General features: G+C 32.4%; 1 protein-coding gene across 1 annotated transcript in view; it reads left to right on the plus strand.

Annotated features, from left to right (window-relative positions):
• LOC129231626 (Krueppel-like factor 2) overlaps positions 1-18018 on the plus strand; it is a 39970-nt gene extending 21952 nt beyond the window's left edge. The window contains exons 2-3 of the mRNA XM_054865992.1: positions 6559-6618; positions 17798-18018. Coding sequence (XP_054721967.1) covers positions 6559-6618; positions 17798-18018 — 281 coding nt within the window. The remainder of the gene's footprint in view (positions 1-6558; positions 6619-17797) is intronic.
• The last annotated feature ends 201 nt before the right edge of the window (positions 18019-18219 follow it).

Consider the following 18219-nt stretch of genomic DNA (forward strand, 5'->3'; position numbering starts at 1 on the left):
TTCGTTGATTTTTTTTTACAGTGTAAACCTCACTGCCAAGCGTTCACCCGAGAAAATTTTCTATAGTAAATATCATTTCATACTACTTCCTGTGGTTTTTTTAGATTTCTAGCCATTCTTTACCTTTTCCGACAATAAAGCTCGAAGGGAATTGTTGTCAATGTAGTGTGGAAATCATAGCAACAAACAACAGCGTGATCTATGCATTTTTGACTCAACTCAAGAGAAGAGTGATAGCTCTTCGTCGAACCAAATAGTTAAGAAACTAAACATCAAAATATTTTAGACTCTCGTATATGCTCCATATAATGTTTTCATCAAGTTTAATCAATCCTTCCGATCAAAAGCTTCTGAGGAAACGAACGCTTTCAAATTCTTTCATCTGAAGACATTGTATTCATAAGTAGGGCTTTTTCAGCATGGTTTCAGGAATATCATTGTCATTGGAAGCGCTAAAACCGGCACTTTGCAATCACAGAGTAAACTATCTTTACTAATAATAAAGCTGAAAATCTCTCTGTCCGGAGGATGTCTACGGTCGATTTTCATGAAATTTGGCACAAAGTTAGTTTGTAGCATGGGGGTATGCACCTCGAAGCGATTTTTCGAAAATTCGATGTGATTCTTTTTCTATTTCAATTTTAAGAACAAAAATATCATAAGATGGACGAGTAAATTACGAAATTATCATAACGTGGAACCGTAACATGGGTACAAGCCAATTGGCGGGAAAATTCACCATACATCTCCTTTATCTTCTTTACTAATAATAAAGCTGAAAGTCTCTCTGTCCGGAGGATGTCTGTAGGTGTCTGGATCTCTGTGACGCGCATAGCGACTAGACCGTTCGGCCGATTTTCATGAAATTTGGCACAAAGTTAGTTTGTAGCATGGGGGTGTGCACCTTGAAGCGATTTTTCGAAAATTCGATTTTTTTCTTTTTCTATTCCAATTTTAAGAACAAAAATATAAGATGGGTGAGTAAATTGCGAAATTATCATAACGTGGAACCGTAACATGGACACAAGCCAATTTTCGAGATACGAAATTATCATAACGTGGAACCGTAACATGGGTACAAGCCAATTGGCGAGAAGATTCACCATACATTATTTGTAAATATACAGGCGAACCAAAAGACCTTTTAATTTTTCTATTACGGGCAAAGCCGTGCGGGTACCACTAGTTTAAACATAAAATATGTCAGGAAGTATGCAACTATTTTCATGTTAAGAGTACAGAATGTGCGAGAGACAAATGAATAAAAAGAGAGCAAAATGTGCCTGAAACCACTTGAACATGAAACTTCATCAGGAACAGGCATGTTAAAACTCCGCTATTATAATATTTTTTTCGCGAACCTCCAGGGGTTCGCAAACCACCGGTCGGAAACCGCTGTTCTAATGGGAGAGTGATCCAAGAACACATGTTGGATTCATGCATCATTCTTATTGCTATTCTGGTATTATCTGTACTTTCAGAAATACCTAGGTTTAAAACACGAGTAAATAATTCGTTGTATTAAACTCTCTAATTAGTAAATAGTGTGCATTGTGCTTGATTTTTTAATCTGTGTAATAAGCTAGCTAATAGCATACCTAATAGCTAGTCGACATGATATATTTTATTTAAGTTTCTATAGCCTGCTATGTCAAAATTCATTGTATCACATCTTTATCTAAGAAATGTTTTATAACCACTCAGACAAAACCTATACCAGTTTGAGGTTCGAAATATCTGCAACAGAGTGTGACTTTTGGTCCATGCAGTAAACTTTTGCTTGTTAAATAAGAATTCACTGAATCGCATCACAATTAATCGGAAAAAAGATGGTAAAAATAATCTAAAGGAAATCTCTGAATCGCTTTTATCTAGGATGATTAGGGAAGTCTTGTTTACAGTGTATTATTATCCTTTTTTTTTTGTTACGACGTAAGGACAAGACTCACACACATTCCGTATGAGTTCAAAACGACTGAAGCCTGAAGCTTTACAATTAATAACGGCATGATTGAAATCATGCATTGATTTATCAGAAAATCGGTTTTATTTTCAAGGAAATCGAGCTACTATTGGAAATGAAACTTTTTTATGCGTAAAGTAATGAAACAAGTAAGCTCCTGTTTCATTACTTTACGCAGGTTAAACTCCTTCGCAAAAAACCAAAAAAAAAAAAAAAAAACAATAACTTTTGTTTGAGTGAAATATAGTTGTTTGAATATCCTCCTTGGTTCAACCAGCAAACTTCTTAGCAAATTGAAATTCGAGGTTCCTGTTTTTCTGTAACAACCGCAGTCATTTGATTAGTTAAGCATAGGCGTATAAGAGGGATCTAGAAGGGTTTTACCCCCTCATTAGCCAAATAACAAATTGTTTAGCCAAAAATGGCATACGTCCACCGTCCACTAGCTCTTACACGAGTCCTTAATACCTGCCTCCTATGTCGTACCATCGGTGACCACCGCATAGTAATCCAAAATTCTAAGGTGTCATGCTTTAAAGTGTCATGCTTACGCTTGAGAAAATTTGTAAATACCTTAGAGCAGTCAATTACTATTAACTCCCTATCCCCAAGGAAATATTTTTCCATTTTCAACCTATGTGGTTAAATTCTTTTCTGAGTGACGGATTGTGGATTGTGACTGTTGTAGGCCAGGTGTATGCAAGTTATTTCCTGAGACCTGAAGTTTGATTTTTCATTCAGAACCATCATTTGTTTTCCTGTATTTTTATACTGACTGATAAATCTGTTTTGAATTAAAATCACGTCAGCTGCATTAAAAATTTTCTAGCTGTAGAGAAGTCTTTTCTCGAAGATTTTTAATTTTAAAGAAACACGGAAATTTAAAGCACCTTTCATCAATCAAAGCAAAAATGTGAGGTTTACTTTTATTTTTTTGTGACATACAGCTGCATCTTTCGCTTAAGAGAGCAATTATTTGGAGCTGAAAGAAGCGAGCTTCCTTTACGTAAATATTTTTTTTTCATAACAATGCTCTGATTTATTATATGGTGAAGAAAAAAAAAACTTATGAGCAAGAACTTACTTGAAATCGAAATGATCTGTTTAGCAATCCAAGAGCATGGCTATAAAAGAATAATTAGAAAATTATTCTCATTCCATGTCACACAGAATTTTATTCCAAATATTTAAAAGAAAAAGAATCATTTAATCAAGTTTAACAGAAACAAAACTCCTTGTAGCTTAATAAGCAACTAAATATAGAAACTTTATGTCATTAAATACAACACTACGCCAGGGCAAATGTTTTTTCTTTTAATCGCATCATGATTCTCCAAATTCATAACTGCAAAATTTTTACTTCCGATTTTGTGATTGAAATACTGAAAATAATCAAAAACAGTTCAGCTACTCTGCGGAAACTATCCAATTTTTTGTTTATGCTTGTATTCAATAAGATTTAGCATCATAGTTTTTTTTGTTTAACATGATAAACTATATTATATTAATGGAAGTTATGAGTGCATTTGTTAAAATATTACTAACTATAACAAATAAAGCAACGATTGGACTAGTTGAAACTATGTTTGTTTACCTTTTTAGCACAGTTCTGGCTCTAGGGTCAATTAGTTTATTGTCTGTAAAGATTTATTTAAAAAAGTATCTGGAACTTGTCCATAATTAACGGTAGTTTTTATTAAGGTCCCTATATAGGAATTACGCTAGACGCGTAGCTTTTTATAGGTACTCTAGTTTTTATAGATTTTATAAATTAGTGAGATGTATAACAAATTTTGTACTTTCAGGCATCCTAAACATTAAATTTGCGTCAACGTAACGTCAAACTACGATAAAATCGGTTGCACCTCTTTCTTCAGAATATATATATATATATATATATATATATATATATATATATATATATATATATATATATATATATATATATATATATATATATATATATATATATATATATATATATATATATATATATTTTTTTTTTTTTTTTTTCAAAAATAAGAATAGTTAGAATCTATAAGCATTTTTTTAATGAAAATAGAAACTTTTCGACTGATAGGGTTGGATTGAAATTTTAAGATTTGCCAATCTATATTGAAATGAAGGAAATTTCAAATAAAAAGGATCCTTAGAATGATCAGTAGTTTCGTTTATCGTTTGCATTCAAACATCATCAAAGTTCTCCATGATATAAAACTGTTTTAAAATCATCTTTATTGTCTTTGGAGAATTTATTTGCATGTTAACTAATAGCTCTGTTTTTTGCTGCATCCAAATCTCATCAAAAATCTAGGGAAAATGTTACAGAATTTTCTTCAATGTCCTTCGAATCTTCTTCTATGCAAAAAATATCCAAGTTCTTCTGGGATTCTGTGCTTTTGCGAAAATTACTGGCTAATTTTTTAGTTATCTTTCCACAGTCAGATGTATATTAAGATTAGTCCAAACTGGAAATCGTACCCACGTTTTTTATTCCATATCTGCTGACAAAATCTTGACATCTTGATGTGTCATTAATGTCAAATTCCGAAACTGGCTTTGACAAAAGAGCAAAGCATTGAGGTGGAAAGTGTTTGTCTACTTAATATACAACAAGTAACACAATTACGGTACATATCTTGTGACATGTCTCCAGATGTGTCATACGCATACTGATGGGCTTTTAACTAGATGCACATCGAACGGTAGCAGACAGTAAGTTTTTCTGTGGGCTCTTTTTTTTTCTTATTTTAGCAACGGAAAGAAAGTAGAACTGTAACAGGTGGTGGTTTTCACTTTTAAATTATAGTAATTAGCTTCTTTCTAGAAAGAAGCTGTAATTAATATGATCAAGTAGAGGTTGCTTAGTCCTTTGATAGCGTATTACTGGCATTTGTTTCTCAAATTGTACGTAGTATTTTGGATGCCATTTCATTAACGCGATTTTTTCTGTGCACATTAATTTGATCTTAAATCATCTATAAGATGGATCTTATTCAATTACATATTATACATAAGACATTTCTAAAAAGTTAAGGGGACACGGGACCTTCAAAAAGACCAAATTATCGAAATAAAAATTTTTTCGTTTAAAAATCAGAAAATGTGTTCTAAATGATATTCAGTTGAAATTTTGATTCTAAAGCAATTTTTAAGGATTTTACAGGGAAAGTGGGCGTGGCATGTTTTGATCTGTTGATCAGCTGTTTATCTAATTTCAGCTTCATTTTTCGGAGTTTTAGCGTAGCTAATATGTTTTTTATTGAAAATTTAAATAAATAATTAATTTATAACAGTTTTAGTTTCTGTTGGCAACATCTTATTAACTTTAACTGCAACTTTGTTTGCATTCAAGCATTTGTTTATGTTTTCTGACACAGTTTCGCCGATCATTTGAACAGCGTCATAAACTCATTCCTTTTCATTATATTTTTCGTTTTAAATCGTTTTTATCTTCTTATTACAATATAAGTATGCATAAAATTAATGCTAGATGGCATGCTACAACATCACAACCATCTAAAAAAAAGCAACTTGCACTAGAGCGAGCTAGGAAAAGATGGAATAAAACAGAAATCCCTGAAACTGAAGAAAATACCACCAGAAGTGAGAAAAAACTGAAACTTTTCTCTGACGAAGTAGATGAAATGTCATGTAGTTCAAAAGTAGGTAGTTCTGTTACTGTCGTTTCTGATGAAATATGGCCTGTTCTACTAAAAGAACTAAAATGTGTGGAAAGTGCAATGAAAGTAATTTGACAATGACAAAATAAACTGAAGATGGATTTTCCTCAAAACTATAAAAACGCTTCTTTTTCCCCTAAAGTACTTCGATAATATGTTTTAAATTGAGATATGACTTGTTTCTCCGTAATTTTTAAATGAGTGAAGATTACAAAAATTGCACGATTATGATTTATTAGCAAAAACTTGATTTTTATTTTTAAAATCCTCGTTACTTATACAATCTGGCCAGTTGGAAAACTAAAAACATAAAAACTTATCAGTCATTTCTTACATTGGTTTAAAGTATTTTGCATGTGACTTTTCAGCACAAAATGTAACTTCGACTAACTTCTAACTATATTTTTCCACAAGTTTCCCTCGCCTGCTTTAAATGCTTCTGAGAAAAGCAGGTTGTAAGATTTAGTTATCCCTGCTGAAACATCGAAGAATAATGAACACGAATCAGTTTGAAATTGTATATACATAATGTGTAAATGTCTCGGTAGAATCTGGTTTTTAGTTCTTTCAATTTTTTGCATCTTGTCCTGAAATTTTACTTACTCAAAGGTTGCAAAGTTAAAATATTTCTGCTAATACAACGTAAATAAACCGTTTACAGAGATTTGAAATACATGCGAGAAAAAAAAAAACTTATCCCATCAAGTTTTTTTGCGAGTTTACTTTCTTTAAACGGCGTTTTTTTTTTTTTTTTTTTTTTCAATTTAGTATAATTTGGTCAATATGTTCACTTAGGTGTTTAAATTGTATCATTTAATTTCATTTAATTAATTATTAATCATATGATTTTAAGTTTAAACTGTATGATTTATTTAATAAAAAACTTACATTTTTTTATCCTTTCATTTAAAGGTTGTAGCAAAGTGTATACGAAGAGCTCACACCTAAAGGCGCATCAACGCATACATACTGGCAAGTAAACTTTACAATATTTTTATTATTGATATATTTTGATCTCAAAAAAGGTAAACATTCAAAAGTAAATTTTTGAATACATAATATATACTTTTCAATGCATACTTTTCCCCTTTAAACGTATATTATGGAATTTGTACTTTTCGCCATTTTGGTAAAACTTGCTGCAACAAGAACGAATAGGTTGCGATATGGCATTATCAATATGAGCTTCTATGTGAATAAAACCCTGATATAAAGCTACGTTTATTAAACATGAATCATACGGAGATAAATGGAAAATATGAAAAGAAATCTAGTTAGGCCTAACGAGAGGCAGAGCAAAGTTTTCAAATCAAAAAGGGGTTGATGTATAAAGAGATGTAAATAAAGAAGTTGCAAATGATTCTCTGGTTTTTATGATTAATAGGCTGTGATTGCGTTCGTCTGATATTAATGATAGACTTCGTAGTAGGGCATTCTGCCTTTCTTTGATGAAATACTCTTTTAGTGCCGCGTCTTTAAAATAGAAAGAAGTCATTTCAATCAGTTTGTTGGGTCAGAAGTCCGAGGTTGTTCCTCACATTATGCAAATGAAATGAAAACGCCAAGCGATTCTCGAGTTTACCGTGAGAAATAGAGCGTTCCATTTTAGACCACTTCCTTCGACGGAACATCCATTTCACTTAAAAGATTAGCGGTAAAAAAAAGAAAAGAAAGAAAATCCCACTTTGCGAACCTTAGGTCATAATAGTCGAGTTTGGACTAGTAGGTTGAAAAATGACTTTTAGCGCACAAATCGCCATGAAAAGGTTGTCACTTTAAATAAATGTACTACAAGCACTTTACAATAAACACTACACAAGCCATGTTTCACAAAAAGGCGAAACATAGGTGTGTTAGTTACGCCTTAAAAAGCGTGACAAACAGTTATCTTTTCATGTCTTTCTTATGCAGCTCGATTTTTCAACACATTCTAACTCATCTTGATATTATAATACCTACAATAACATAATGACCCTCGGTTTCAAAAAAATGCCCAGCTAAAAAAGATTAACATTGGCGGCGATTTTTAATCCTTTTGTAACCAGATAAAGGTGAAAGAAATTATGTTTTCATATTTTTTAAACTGCTTGGCTTCTCCTATTGTCGGTCCCTAAAATTGCCACAAAATAGGACTTAGAGGGGATTACACTAATCTCTGTGGAAATTCGCGTGCCGCCACTTTTTTTTTTTTTCTCTTTATCATTTTTTAAAACCGTATCCATTTTTTGCGTCATTATCCTTAAAAGGTTAGGAGGGGAGGCGGTACGTGCATGTTGCGCGTACATACATACACAGATTCGTGCACGATAGAAAGTCTCACGCCTCGATTTTTGAGCGCTTTGTGTCTGATCTAGCCCCCAATTTTTTTTCCCTTCTTTTCTGATTTTTTTTTGCAGTAGGGGGATGGAAGATGTCGTTCTACTTCCGAGTTGTCTAAGTCCTTTTAAGATTTCCTTGAAAATGTGACTTTCTGGATGAGGGGAAGTATGCACGAAGTGCTGCTTTGTCTATTTAGGTCTCTGATGCTGCTAGTTTTGCTTTTATGTTTGATTGTTAAAAATACTAGGATTTCGGCTAATAATAAGATCACATTTTAAGAAAAGTTATTCCATTTCAACAACTAATACACATTAGTTATTCTTTCTGTGTATTTGAGTTAAAAGACGTTATTTAAAACTGAATACGGCATTGCAAAGAAAACATTGGTTCTGTGACGAGACATATAGAAGCATATTTAAGGCACAGAAATCCACTTTAAAATAATTAATTATGTTTTTCGATGCAGTATGCTAACTGCTACGCTATTACATTTAATAATTGCTTGACAACATTTGGGAAAAAGTACTGTCAGTACGTAAAATAATATCTTTAATGATTAGCTAATCTTAAACGCAACGATAAAACAAAAATCGTTTTGGTAACACATCCTGTTTTTGGTTTATATATGTTCAAATATGTCAATAATATGGTGAATCTAAACTTTACGGTGAAGAATTCTTTACTAATTTGGTGCAGATTCAAAGATTTAACATATTTTAACTAAAATGCAATGCATGAGCTTAACTTTTATGTTCATAAAACACAGAAGAAACTAAAACTGAATCAAAATAACAATTTAATTTTGTAAAATTTACTCATTTGAAGCATATTTGTCAGAGTTGCCTGAAATACCTTTGGGAACTTCGTGATTAGGATTTCAGTTTGAATGTCCTTTTGTGTAATGACATTTGATTCCTTTTTTCAAAACGAGTAAAAAATGTCTCTTGGTAGAAACATATTTATCTTCAATACCTGTGCATTTTCAAACATGCTACGAAAATAAATATCTCCAATTTTTGAAAAATTTTGATAAGTCGAAGCTAATAACTTTTTTCCAATTCGTGCATGAGATTTTTCCTGAAATGATGGTTGTGAAAAATATTTTTACTACGCATACGTCACAGAGAAAAAAAAAAAAAAAATCGACAACTTAAAGGAAGGATTTTGAAATATTGAATGTATTTTTGTGCTAAATTTTGTACTCTTCTCTCAAGATTTAGTAAACTTGACTTTATTAGTTTTAATAATTTCCTAAATTACTATGCCATAAACAACTTTCTACTATTCGATTCAACTTTGTACTATTATATAAAATACCTTTTGGCTACTTCATGAACTTTGTATCTCTTAAAAGAACATTAAACTATTTTATGACCACGACTTTTTGCCCATTGCACAAACTATTTATTAACAAACATAAATATCTTATCTCTCCTTTTTTTTAAAAAAAAAAAATCTTACGTAGTTATAAGTTTTTAATTAAACTGCTCATAAAGTTATAGAAGTACACTATTTAAATTAAACTTTGAAAATGCAGGTAGGTAATATTGAGGCATTTCCAAAAATAAATTTAGATAATAATAAAAATATCTCGCGGCTACGAAAAATTGGTATAACCATTTCTCTTCGTAACATTCAAATTTATTTTGCGGTCAAAACTATCTAGTTTTGAGGAAGTAGAGATTAAAATGAAAAAATAGTAAATCCTCTGAAAAACTGCTGCCATTGGTACCTGTATCACGGTTATCCTCCAAGATGCTCACCAAAAGCGAGGGTAGAAATTTGAGATATTCTGCGTAATTCATTTTACTACACATGTTAAAAATGAATTACGCTTTATACTTCCAGTATCATAGAAAAAATCGCGGATTGCGTGAAAAATATTTTTGCTGTATGAATCTAATTATACTTACCTGTTCCAAGAATTTTCATATTAAAATTATTTTCAGAAGACTGCATTTCTTAAAAATGTTTAATTACTACCCTTAAATCTAGATTATTTTCAAACACTGAGTACGAAATAACAATAAAAGAAAACAAAAATATGTAATATATTGTTAAAAAAAAACCCACACCTTTAATTTCAGCTGCTAAAAACATGAATGATAACGCTAAAAACATGATGTTTTATTTTTGACACATAAGAATTTATGAGGTGAATGTTGAAGCGTCGAGAAACATTCTCTAATAAAATAAGTCATTCATTTTTGAGAAAAGGTAACCTTCCTGTAAAATACATGTACTAAATAAATAGCCAAAGAAGTATTTCAGTTACTACAGTTAACCCTCGTTTATCGCGGTTAATTCGTTCCAGACTTTACCGCGATAACTGAATTTACGCGATGTAGGATTCTGTATTTATAAACCGAATATTTTCCTAACTAGAGCGCATGAAACTTACTTTACAACAACTTAAATAGGTTTCTAAAATAGTTAGAGCCCCCTAGACATGAAACAGCATCCTTTACCACCATTACATTTGTATTACTTAATATATTACACAAAATTAGACGAAATATATATCACATTGCTAATCATTGAGAAATTAACTACACACACACATGAAGTTCTTACAATCTATCTATTAATCTATGAAAATAGCTCAACTGATGAATTAATTGCCAGTTAGTGACCGTATGAGCCCCCGTTCTTCCTCTCTACATTTATCCTCATTAAAGGTACTAAGTATACACTGTATACAACATACAAAGCTAGTACATTGTTGAACACCATTTATAGATGCATTTACATCCCCTAGTAATAATACAGTGATTTATACTTTCCAGTTAGTGTTTAACGGTTAAAAGGAGACAGCGATTCCCTTCACTTTCTTCGGTGATTTTATACCTCCACTCCCTCAACTAGTACAACTACACGCCTCAGAAGAGCTCAGCTTACTTAAAAAGATATGCATTGTTATTCTTTTGTAGGAAAAAGTTTACACGAGCGCATGCAAAAGGCTAGTTACTGAATTTGAAAAAAATGAATAAATAAATAAATAAATAAAATAAAGAAAACTGAAAAAACCGCGAAGTAGTGAAGCCGCGAAAGTTGAAGCGCGAAGTAGCGAGGGATGACTGTAAATCCTGTTACAAGGCTACGCTTTTCGACAATGTTGAACAGACTACCAAACTTTTGTTACCATTTATATAATTATCTTGCACGAATTATTTAGGTATTTGATTTGTTTTCAGTCATTTAGCTTTTTCCACTTTTTGGGTGTTATCATGTTATGCAAGGGTTAACTCCTGCCTGATGTTAGATAGTTCCTCCCAATTACTTTGACATTCCTAAAGAAATTTAGCATTTTCCAGGTGCTAAAACACATGATTCATTCTTCCCCAAATCCTTTAAGCCTTTCACTTCTACCAGCAACCTTTTTAAGTGTTTAGCTTATGTTATGCCAACAATTTCTAACAACTGCCTGTTATTAGAAATTTAATGTATTGTATCTGCTTCGATATTCCGCTTTTTCTTATTGTTTAAGTATTCAATTAATTTACGAACATAGTTTAGCCTGTTACATTTAGCTTCTACCAGAATTTTAGAAATGAAGGTAGTCTTTTTTGTATAGCACAAACGAGCAAATAATCTAAGAATAAATCAGAACTACGTCTGCTGAAAAGCTATTTTCCAAAAAGAATGAAAGCTAAAAAACGAAAACTGAAGAAAAAATCCCCCCGTCCGTGAAATGGTTGGAAGCTCTTTGGTCGCATGGAAAGTCCCTGATCAACATTGGCAAAGGCTCATTTCCTTTTCTTAAGTGACACTTATGGGAATGTCGAATATAAATGATCGAATATATTGTGAGCAGCACTTTTACGGCGGAGATACTAAAAAGCCGGAAAAATGAAAAGAATATTCAACAAATTTCTCTTTTAAGCAAATTCAGCATTGGGAAGAAATCAAAGTCCTCGCGCCCATAGCTCAAGCCCCCATCTCTATCTACATACACACACATTTATACCTATATATATATCTAAGAGCATCTTGCCTTTAACAAATCCTCATCCCCCTAAGCAATCAATTGTCCATTAATCTCTCCGCATAAAGCTGAGCACGTCACCTTTTAGGACAAATAAAGGAGGAGGGATCCTGGGGACGAACAGAAAACGATTAATCAGTGGACTCAGGGGTGTCGAGTGAATCTTGATTTTGGGGAGACCCTCGGGATTTTTTTCAACTCTATTTTTTTTTCTCTCTCGTGTTTTCCCCGAGGAGAAGTTTTTTTTTTTTTTTTTGGGTTACTTCAAAATGCTCAAAATTCGCCAACGTGCAGCTTTTGGTTTCGATTTAGTTTAGACAACATATAAATGAGAATGTAGGAATCGTACCCTTCTTTGATGTTTAATGAAGCGACAGGACTAAGATCAAAGTTAGCACTACACATAATAAAGCTTTGAAAACTTGATGAGTGGTCCCTCCAATTCTTTTCCATGCAATTCAAAATACAGAATAGAGAATACTTTATTTATTTTGTCGCTCACGTTTGCGGTATAAACCGACTGCTAAAGCGTATGGTTCTTTTTTCACGAAAATTATTTGTAAACGTTGTCCCTTTGCTCACTCCACATTGGGTTTATGTTCAAAATGACAGCTTTCATTGTATTTATTCTATCTTTTTAAAGATAAGTTCATGAATATGTGTTAAAAATCATTAAATAATCTTGCTGTTTACATGTGACTTGTAACTGAACACGTTTTCCACAAAAGTTGTAACCTATTGCAGAAATATTTCCTTGGAAATTCGCAGGAGTATGATACCTTTTAAAAGGTTTTACAATCTCTCTAGTTTTACAATCTAAAAACCAAGTCATTTAAGTTCAAACATACTTTTCGGAAACAACAGAGAGAAAACTTTACTTTGCATGGTGAATGTTACGAATATAGTTGAGTGAACTTACAAAGTTAAAAATGCAAACTCGATACAAATGGCTCAAATATGTTTAAAATATGTAGTTGTTTAATATCTGAAGTCAGAATAACTAGCGAGTGTTGAATTCTTAATTGCCTTCACATTTTCAATTTCAAATCACTAGTTGAAGTCCAGTAAATGGATTCTTCATATTTAAAATTATTTATAATGGTTCAGGAGAAAAAGGTGAAATGGATTTATCGTTGTAAACGTATCTATTTTTCTTCGATAGATATTACGTTTGTAAAAATGAAATGAGATTTATTTCCATTTTGTTGTCTAACTATAAAATCTCAGACTTTATCCTAAAATGTCAGAGGTCTTGAAGCAAATATTGTCATATAGGAACTGAGACAAAAAATATATAAAAAGGATCAAAAACAGTATTTAATTCTGTTCCTTACAAAATTAACCTACAATTGCCATTTTTATAATCATTTCGGTTTGAAAATTGTAAAAGAATTAAAATTATTATTACGTAAGTTAGCATTTTGTTTGCGGTTTATGAAAGCCTCGTATGTAATGTTTGCTTCAGATTTTCAAGCACCTTTCAAGTACAAAATATGAATGCTTTTTTGCCATTGCTAGTTATTTCTGCCATGCAGCAAACTATTTTTTAATTTCTTCAATGTTTCTTTGCATAAACGGGCTATTGTTCATGTTTTTACATGTATAACAGAAGTGTGCAGTAACTGATGTCCATAAAATTATATTCGTTTTTATTACTTACAATAAACGCCACAATGATCGGATTCTTAAAAAAATAAATAAATAAATCATTGAAAAGTTTCTGCAAAAAGCTTTCCTTCGGTAATAGTAGGAAGTATCCATCAGTGTTCGAATTTCTTCAATAAATAATCTTAATAACTTGAGAAAATAACTAGTCATTCACACTAAACTTAAAATGGAAAGTTCAGATCAAATGTTAGTAGCATCTCTCCACTTTCATATGAACAGCTATACTTATGAATAATTCCAGAGTTTTTTTTTCTATTCTCCGAGTATCTTTTCGTATGCGAAGATCATAAGATACGATTAAACATTTCCAAGTTCTTCCGTATGAAATTTTGTTCATACTTAAAGGAGAGCAAGAAAGCGAAATCAGCTCGGGAAAATTTGGCCTTAGTGTAGTAAATCATTACTCAAAAAAATCAATCGCTGATTGCAATGGTTAATTAAACGAATTTTGAATTTGAATTGCATTTCTGTTCTGAATTCGGGTCGAAAAAACGTCAATTTCAAAGTAATTTTTAGCAATAAACAGTTGATATGAGTTGATATAGACATAACTTCTAAAGTAAGAAATAGTGGAATAGAATAGACCGTTAACATTCATAGAGATCGTAGATTGCAGAGAATGATCGTAAAGGTCGTAGTATGTAGTATCTCTCGTTGTATGTAATAAAATGTTTGCCAACGAAAATAATTTGCATATCTTTGGCCAGCATCCGTTAATTTGAATATCCTGAAAAGTGCTCGAGAAAAATGCAGCATTTCCCACCTTTGGTTGCGTGTTGAAGTTAACTTTACTGCTAGGTAATAGTTGTTATTTTTGTTAAATTGCATTTTCATTTTTTTTTCTGAAGCATGAAGAATGTTTGTTAAAAGTTCCTGGCAGATCCAATGAAGTTCTTACTTTTGCTTAATTTACAACAGTCTTGTTGACATTTTTTTAAATAAATTCTGGCAAGATACAGATAACGCAAGTTCACAAAACAGTATATATATAATATAACAATCTTGAGTTTTTTCCTAAGTACTGGTTGCAGAGGTGTCCGAATCATGTACTGGGGAAGCAACGTATTTTGTATTTTCTTGAAGCATTGATAACTTTCCATAAACGCTGCTTCTGTATAAATGGACAACAAGCTGTCTCGCCAAATCTGGCTTCCCTAATCTTAGCGACTTATCGACCTTTAACTGCAAAGCACCCTATTCGACTGTTGTCCCCCCTCAAATCCTACCCGGTAAATCTGCGAAGTTTGCTTCGCTTCCTGCCTGTTAGCCTCAAAATATTGTCGAAGTCAAATTCTCAGTTTGTTTGGAAATTTGCTTTTCTCTATGAATGAGATTTTTTAAAAGAGAATAAAAACGGGAGATCGGGGGAGAATTTTTTCACTGCGAGAGGGCAGAAGTTGGCGTTAGAGATTTAGCGTCAATCTTGTAGCCGTTTTTGAGGTCTCTTCCGGTGACTCGAAATTGTCTTTAGGCCTCGTTCCCATGGTGAGAAAGACGAAGACAAATTAAGTTTGCTCTTGCAACCTTCTATACCTTTTATTGACTTTCGCAGAGCTTTAGCCAAGCTTCTTAGCTCTTATTAGGAGAAGTTTCGAAAAGCATGATAGAATAGAATACATTTGATATTCAGATTATGGATCACTTTCTTTGCTTAAAATTGATTTTGTGAGTTTTATTAAAGTGCATTTTCATTCAGAAGGCGTTTCTAGAAAATATTTCATAGGCACCGCAGCTGTGTTGATGAATACTCTCTTCAATCTCGACGGAACTGAAAGACAGACAAGAATATATATTTTCATGATGTTTACTCAAACTTCATTCTTTCGCGCTGAACTTTCTTTCTTTAGTTCAATAATCTGTTCAATTGCCTTGATACTACAAAATGGTCTTGAACCCGTTTGATGCTTATTAGTTTATAGGTTTTTGTCTTATTGATTGGATGGAAGTTTTTTCTGAGACATAGTATTAGCTGAATGCAGTTTTCGTTTCAGTTATTGTACAGATACTGCTTATGCCGCGTCTTTTCAGAATAGCACAAAATTTTTTTTTTCATCTTTCTGTTTTCTTACCAAGTGATTTGATTTTATTTCATGAAACTTCGTATTTTTTATGTCACTTTTTTTTCCGTTTTCCCGCTGAGGAAGTATTGACCCAACACAGGCGATTTTATTTTTTCGATGCGAGATTTTGATAAAATGAAAAAAAAAATAAAAAACTAAATCGAGCTTTGAGTCAAATAGAAATCCCAAAGAGACACAAAACAAAGTTAAATATTTTGCAAATAAACTGTGTTCTGATGTGGATCTGGACAATGTTGAGAAAATATACCAATTCCATTGCTATTTACTCTTATTACAGGAATAACGTGACCTTTGACGCTTTTGTATATGAGTAAACAGTTTTTTCCCCATAGTTTTTCAATAGTCCAAAAACTGTCTCAAAAGCAAAACTTGTTTAAAAATTCTTATTTTAAAACGTAGCCATCATTCTTCTGAAACGTATGCCAATATATGACAACTGAGACTGCTGGGCGTTGATAATATTATTACTCTACAAGCAATGGGGGAACAGCCAGAACAGAATATTGGCCTACAAGCCAGACAATTAGTTATATAGCTTTGCAAATATTATTGTTAGGTAAAGTTGATGATTTTAAGCATTTTTAGTAGCAAGTTTTTACAATATACGGCATTCTTAATATCTAAATAAAAAGAGAGTGGACTATAAGTTTAACGGTGCGTGTGTATCTGTGTATGTCAGGGACATCGTAACTCCTAACTGATTTTTTTTTTTTTTTTGAACGATGACTTTTTCTAGACGTTTTTATCCTAGAAGAGAGAGACTCAGAATTTTAAGAACAGAGAACTATGTTCTGGCACCCTCCAAAATAACTAAACATCTACATTCGATCTTAGGAATAATTGTTGCGCATATAGAGCCATAGTCAGAAATTGGTTTCCAAAACACTGGTGGAAAATTCGTGTTTATAAAATAAACAGCCAAGCAGCCAGAAATGATAACAATTCAATGTTTGTTATTTTATTTTGTTATCATCCCGTGTTATCTAGAAAATATTTAAGTATATTTAAATTTGTATATATGATTTGACCCGCGAGATTCACCTTAGTATGAGGTGCGGCCCCTGGGAAAAAAACGTTGAGCACCACTGTTCGTAACTACGACTCATTTGAGTCGGCCATTTTTTTTAAATTTAAAACTGGTTCTTTTTCAAATTGTGTAAAAGATGGATGTTGTTGTGTCCAATTGGTTCCCTCCAGAAATGAGAGATTTATAAATGTCCTCTTACTGCTTGATAATGATAATGCGATGTCCACAATTTTGTGTTAATTGCATATTTTGTGTCTCCTGTAAGTTTTCTATTGTATATTAGTTTTATCAGGGGGGGAGCCTTGCTCGATATATCGCTGCCCTTGTTCAATAGTGAAACTTGTTAAAAATTGCTATTTTGAGAAAAACGCATTTATTTTTCCACTCTGTAATACAGGAAATGAACAAAGAGCTATGTGTTCTTATGCAAAAGAAATACTTTAAATTTGCATTTTCTCGGTAATCATTTTTTTTTTTTGTGTGTTTTCATGTCATTAGAATCCCTAAGGATTTTTTTTCTATGAAAAGTACAGCTTTAAAGTAATATTTTTTGTAGTCTGGATAATATATTTAATTAAATTGTGCATTGGATAAGTATTTTATAAATTATTTAAATGTTTAGAGCATGTTATACCTTTAAAAACAATTTTTTTAATGAAAAACTACGAGATTTTACATAATTAATCACAGAAAAAGTTCTAATAAATATATAAGCAAATGAATGCACAGATTTTTATAGATGATTATTGTGATCGCAAAGCAAAAAAAATTTCTAAATTAGTGCCAGAAAAAAAAAAGCCTTAAGGATTTAAAAAAAAATTGAAAATGTCCTAACTTTTTTGAATTTTTGAAAAATGTGGCCGATATTCAAAAATTTCGGTTATAAATTATTGATTGCGAAGTAAGTATGCATGTTATGGTTTCAAAGAAAAACAAAATTTAGGAAATTAAAAAAAAAATGTTTTAAAGGTACTGTGACCCCTTAATTTGTAAAAATGAATTTCGAATGACCCTGTGTAGGAGAAAATTCGTGTATTTTGAATGTATTGACTGAAATCTGTTTCTTTGCAGGCGAGAAGCCCTACAAATGTCAGTGGGCCGAGTGTGACTGGCGTTTTGCCCGCTCGGACGAATTGACGCGTCACACTAGAAAGCACACCGGTGACAAGCCCTTCAAATGCCGGGTCTGCGATCGGGCATTTGCTCGCTCTGATCATCTGGCCTTGCATATGAAACGTCATCAGCCGAAGCTCCACCGGCCCGGCCCCGCATCCTCTGCCGCTGCACTCTGACCCGCTCGCCGTTGCGCATCAATCAAGTACCCTTTCTGGGAAGACAACTGTCTTCCATAAAAGAGACTGGGTACCCATTTTGGGAAGACAACTGACTTCCTTTTTGTCATCCTCTGCCGCTGCTTACTGACCAACTCATCGTTGAGCACCAACATACTTTAATAAAGTACCATTTCTGGGAAGACAACTGTCTTCCACAAA

Source organism: Uloborus diversus, chromosome 10, assembly GCF_026930045.1.
Source record: "Uloborus diversus isolate 005 chromosome 10, Udiv.v.3.1, whole genome shotgun sequence".
In the NCBI taxonomy this organism is placed as follows: Eukaryota; Metazoa; Arthropoda; class Arachnida; order Araneae; family Uloboridae; genus Uloborus; species Uloborus diversus.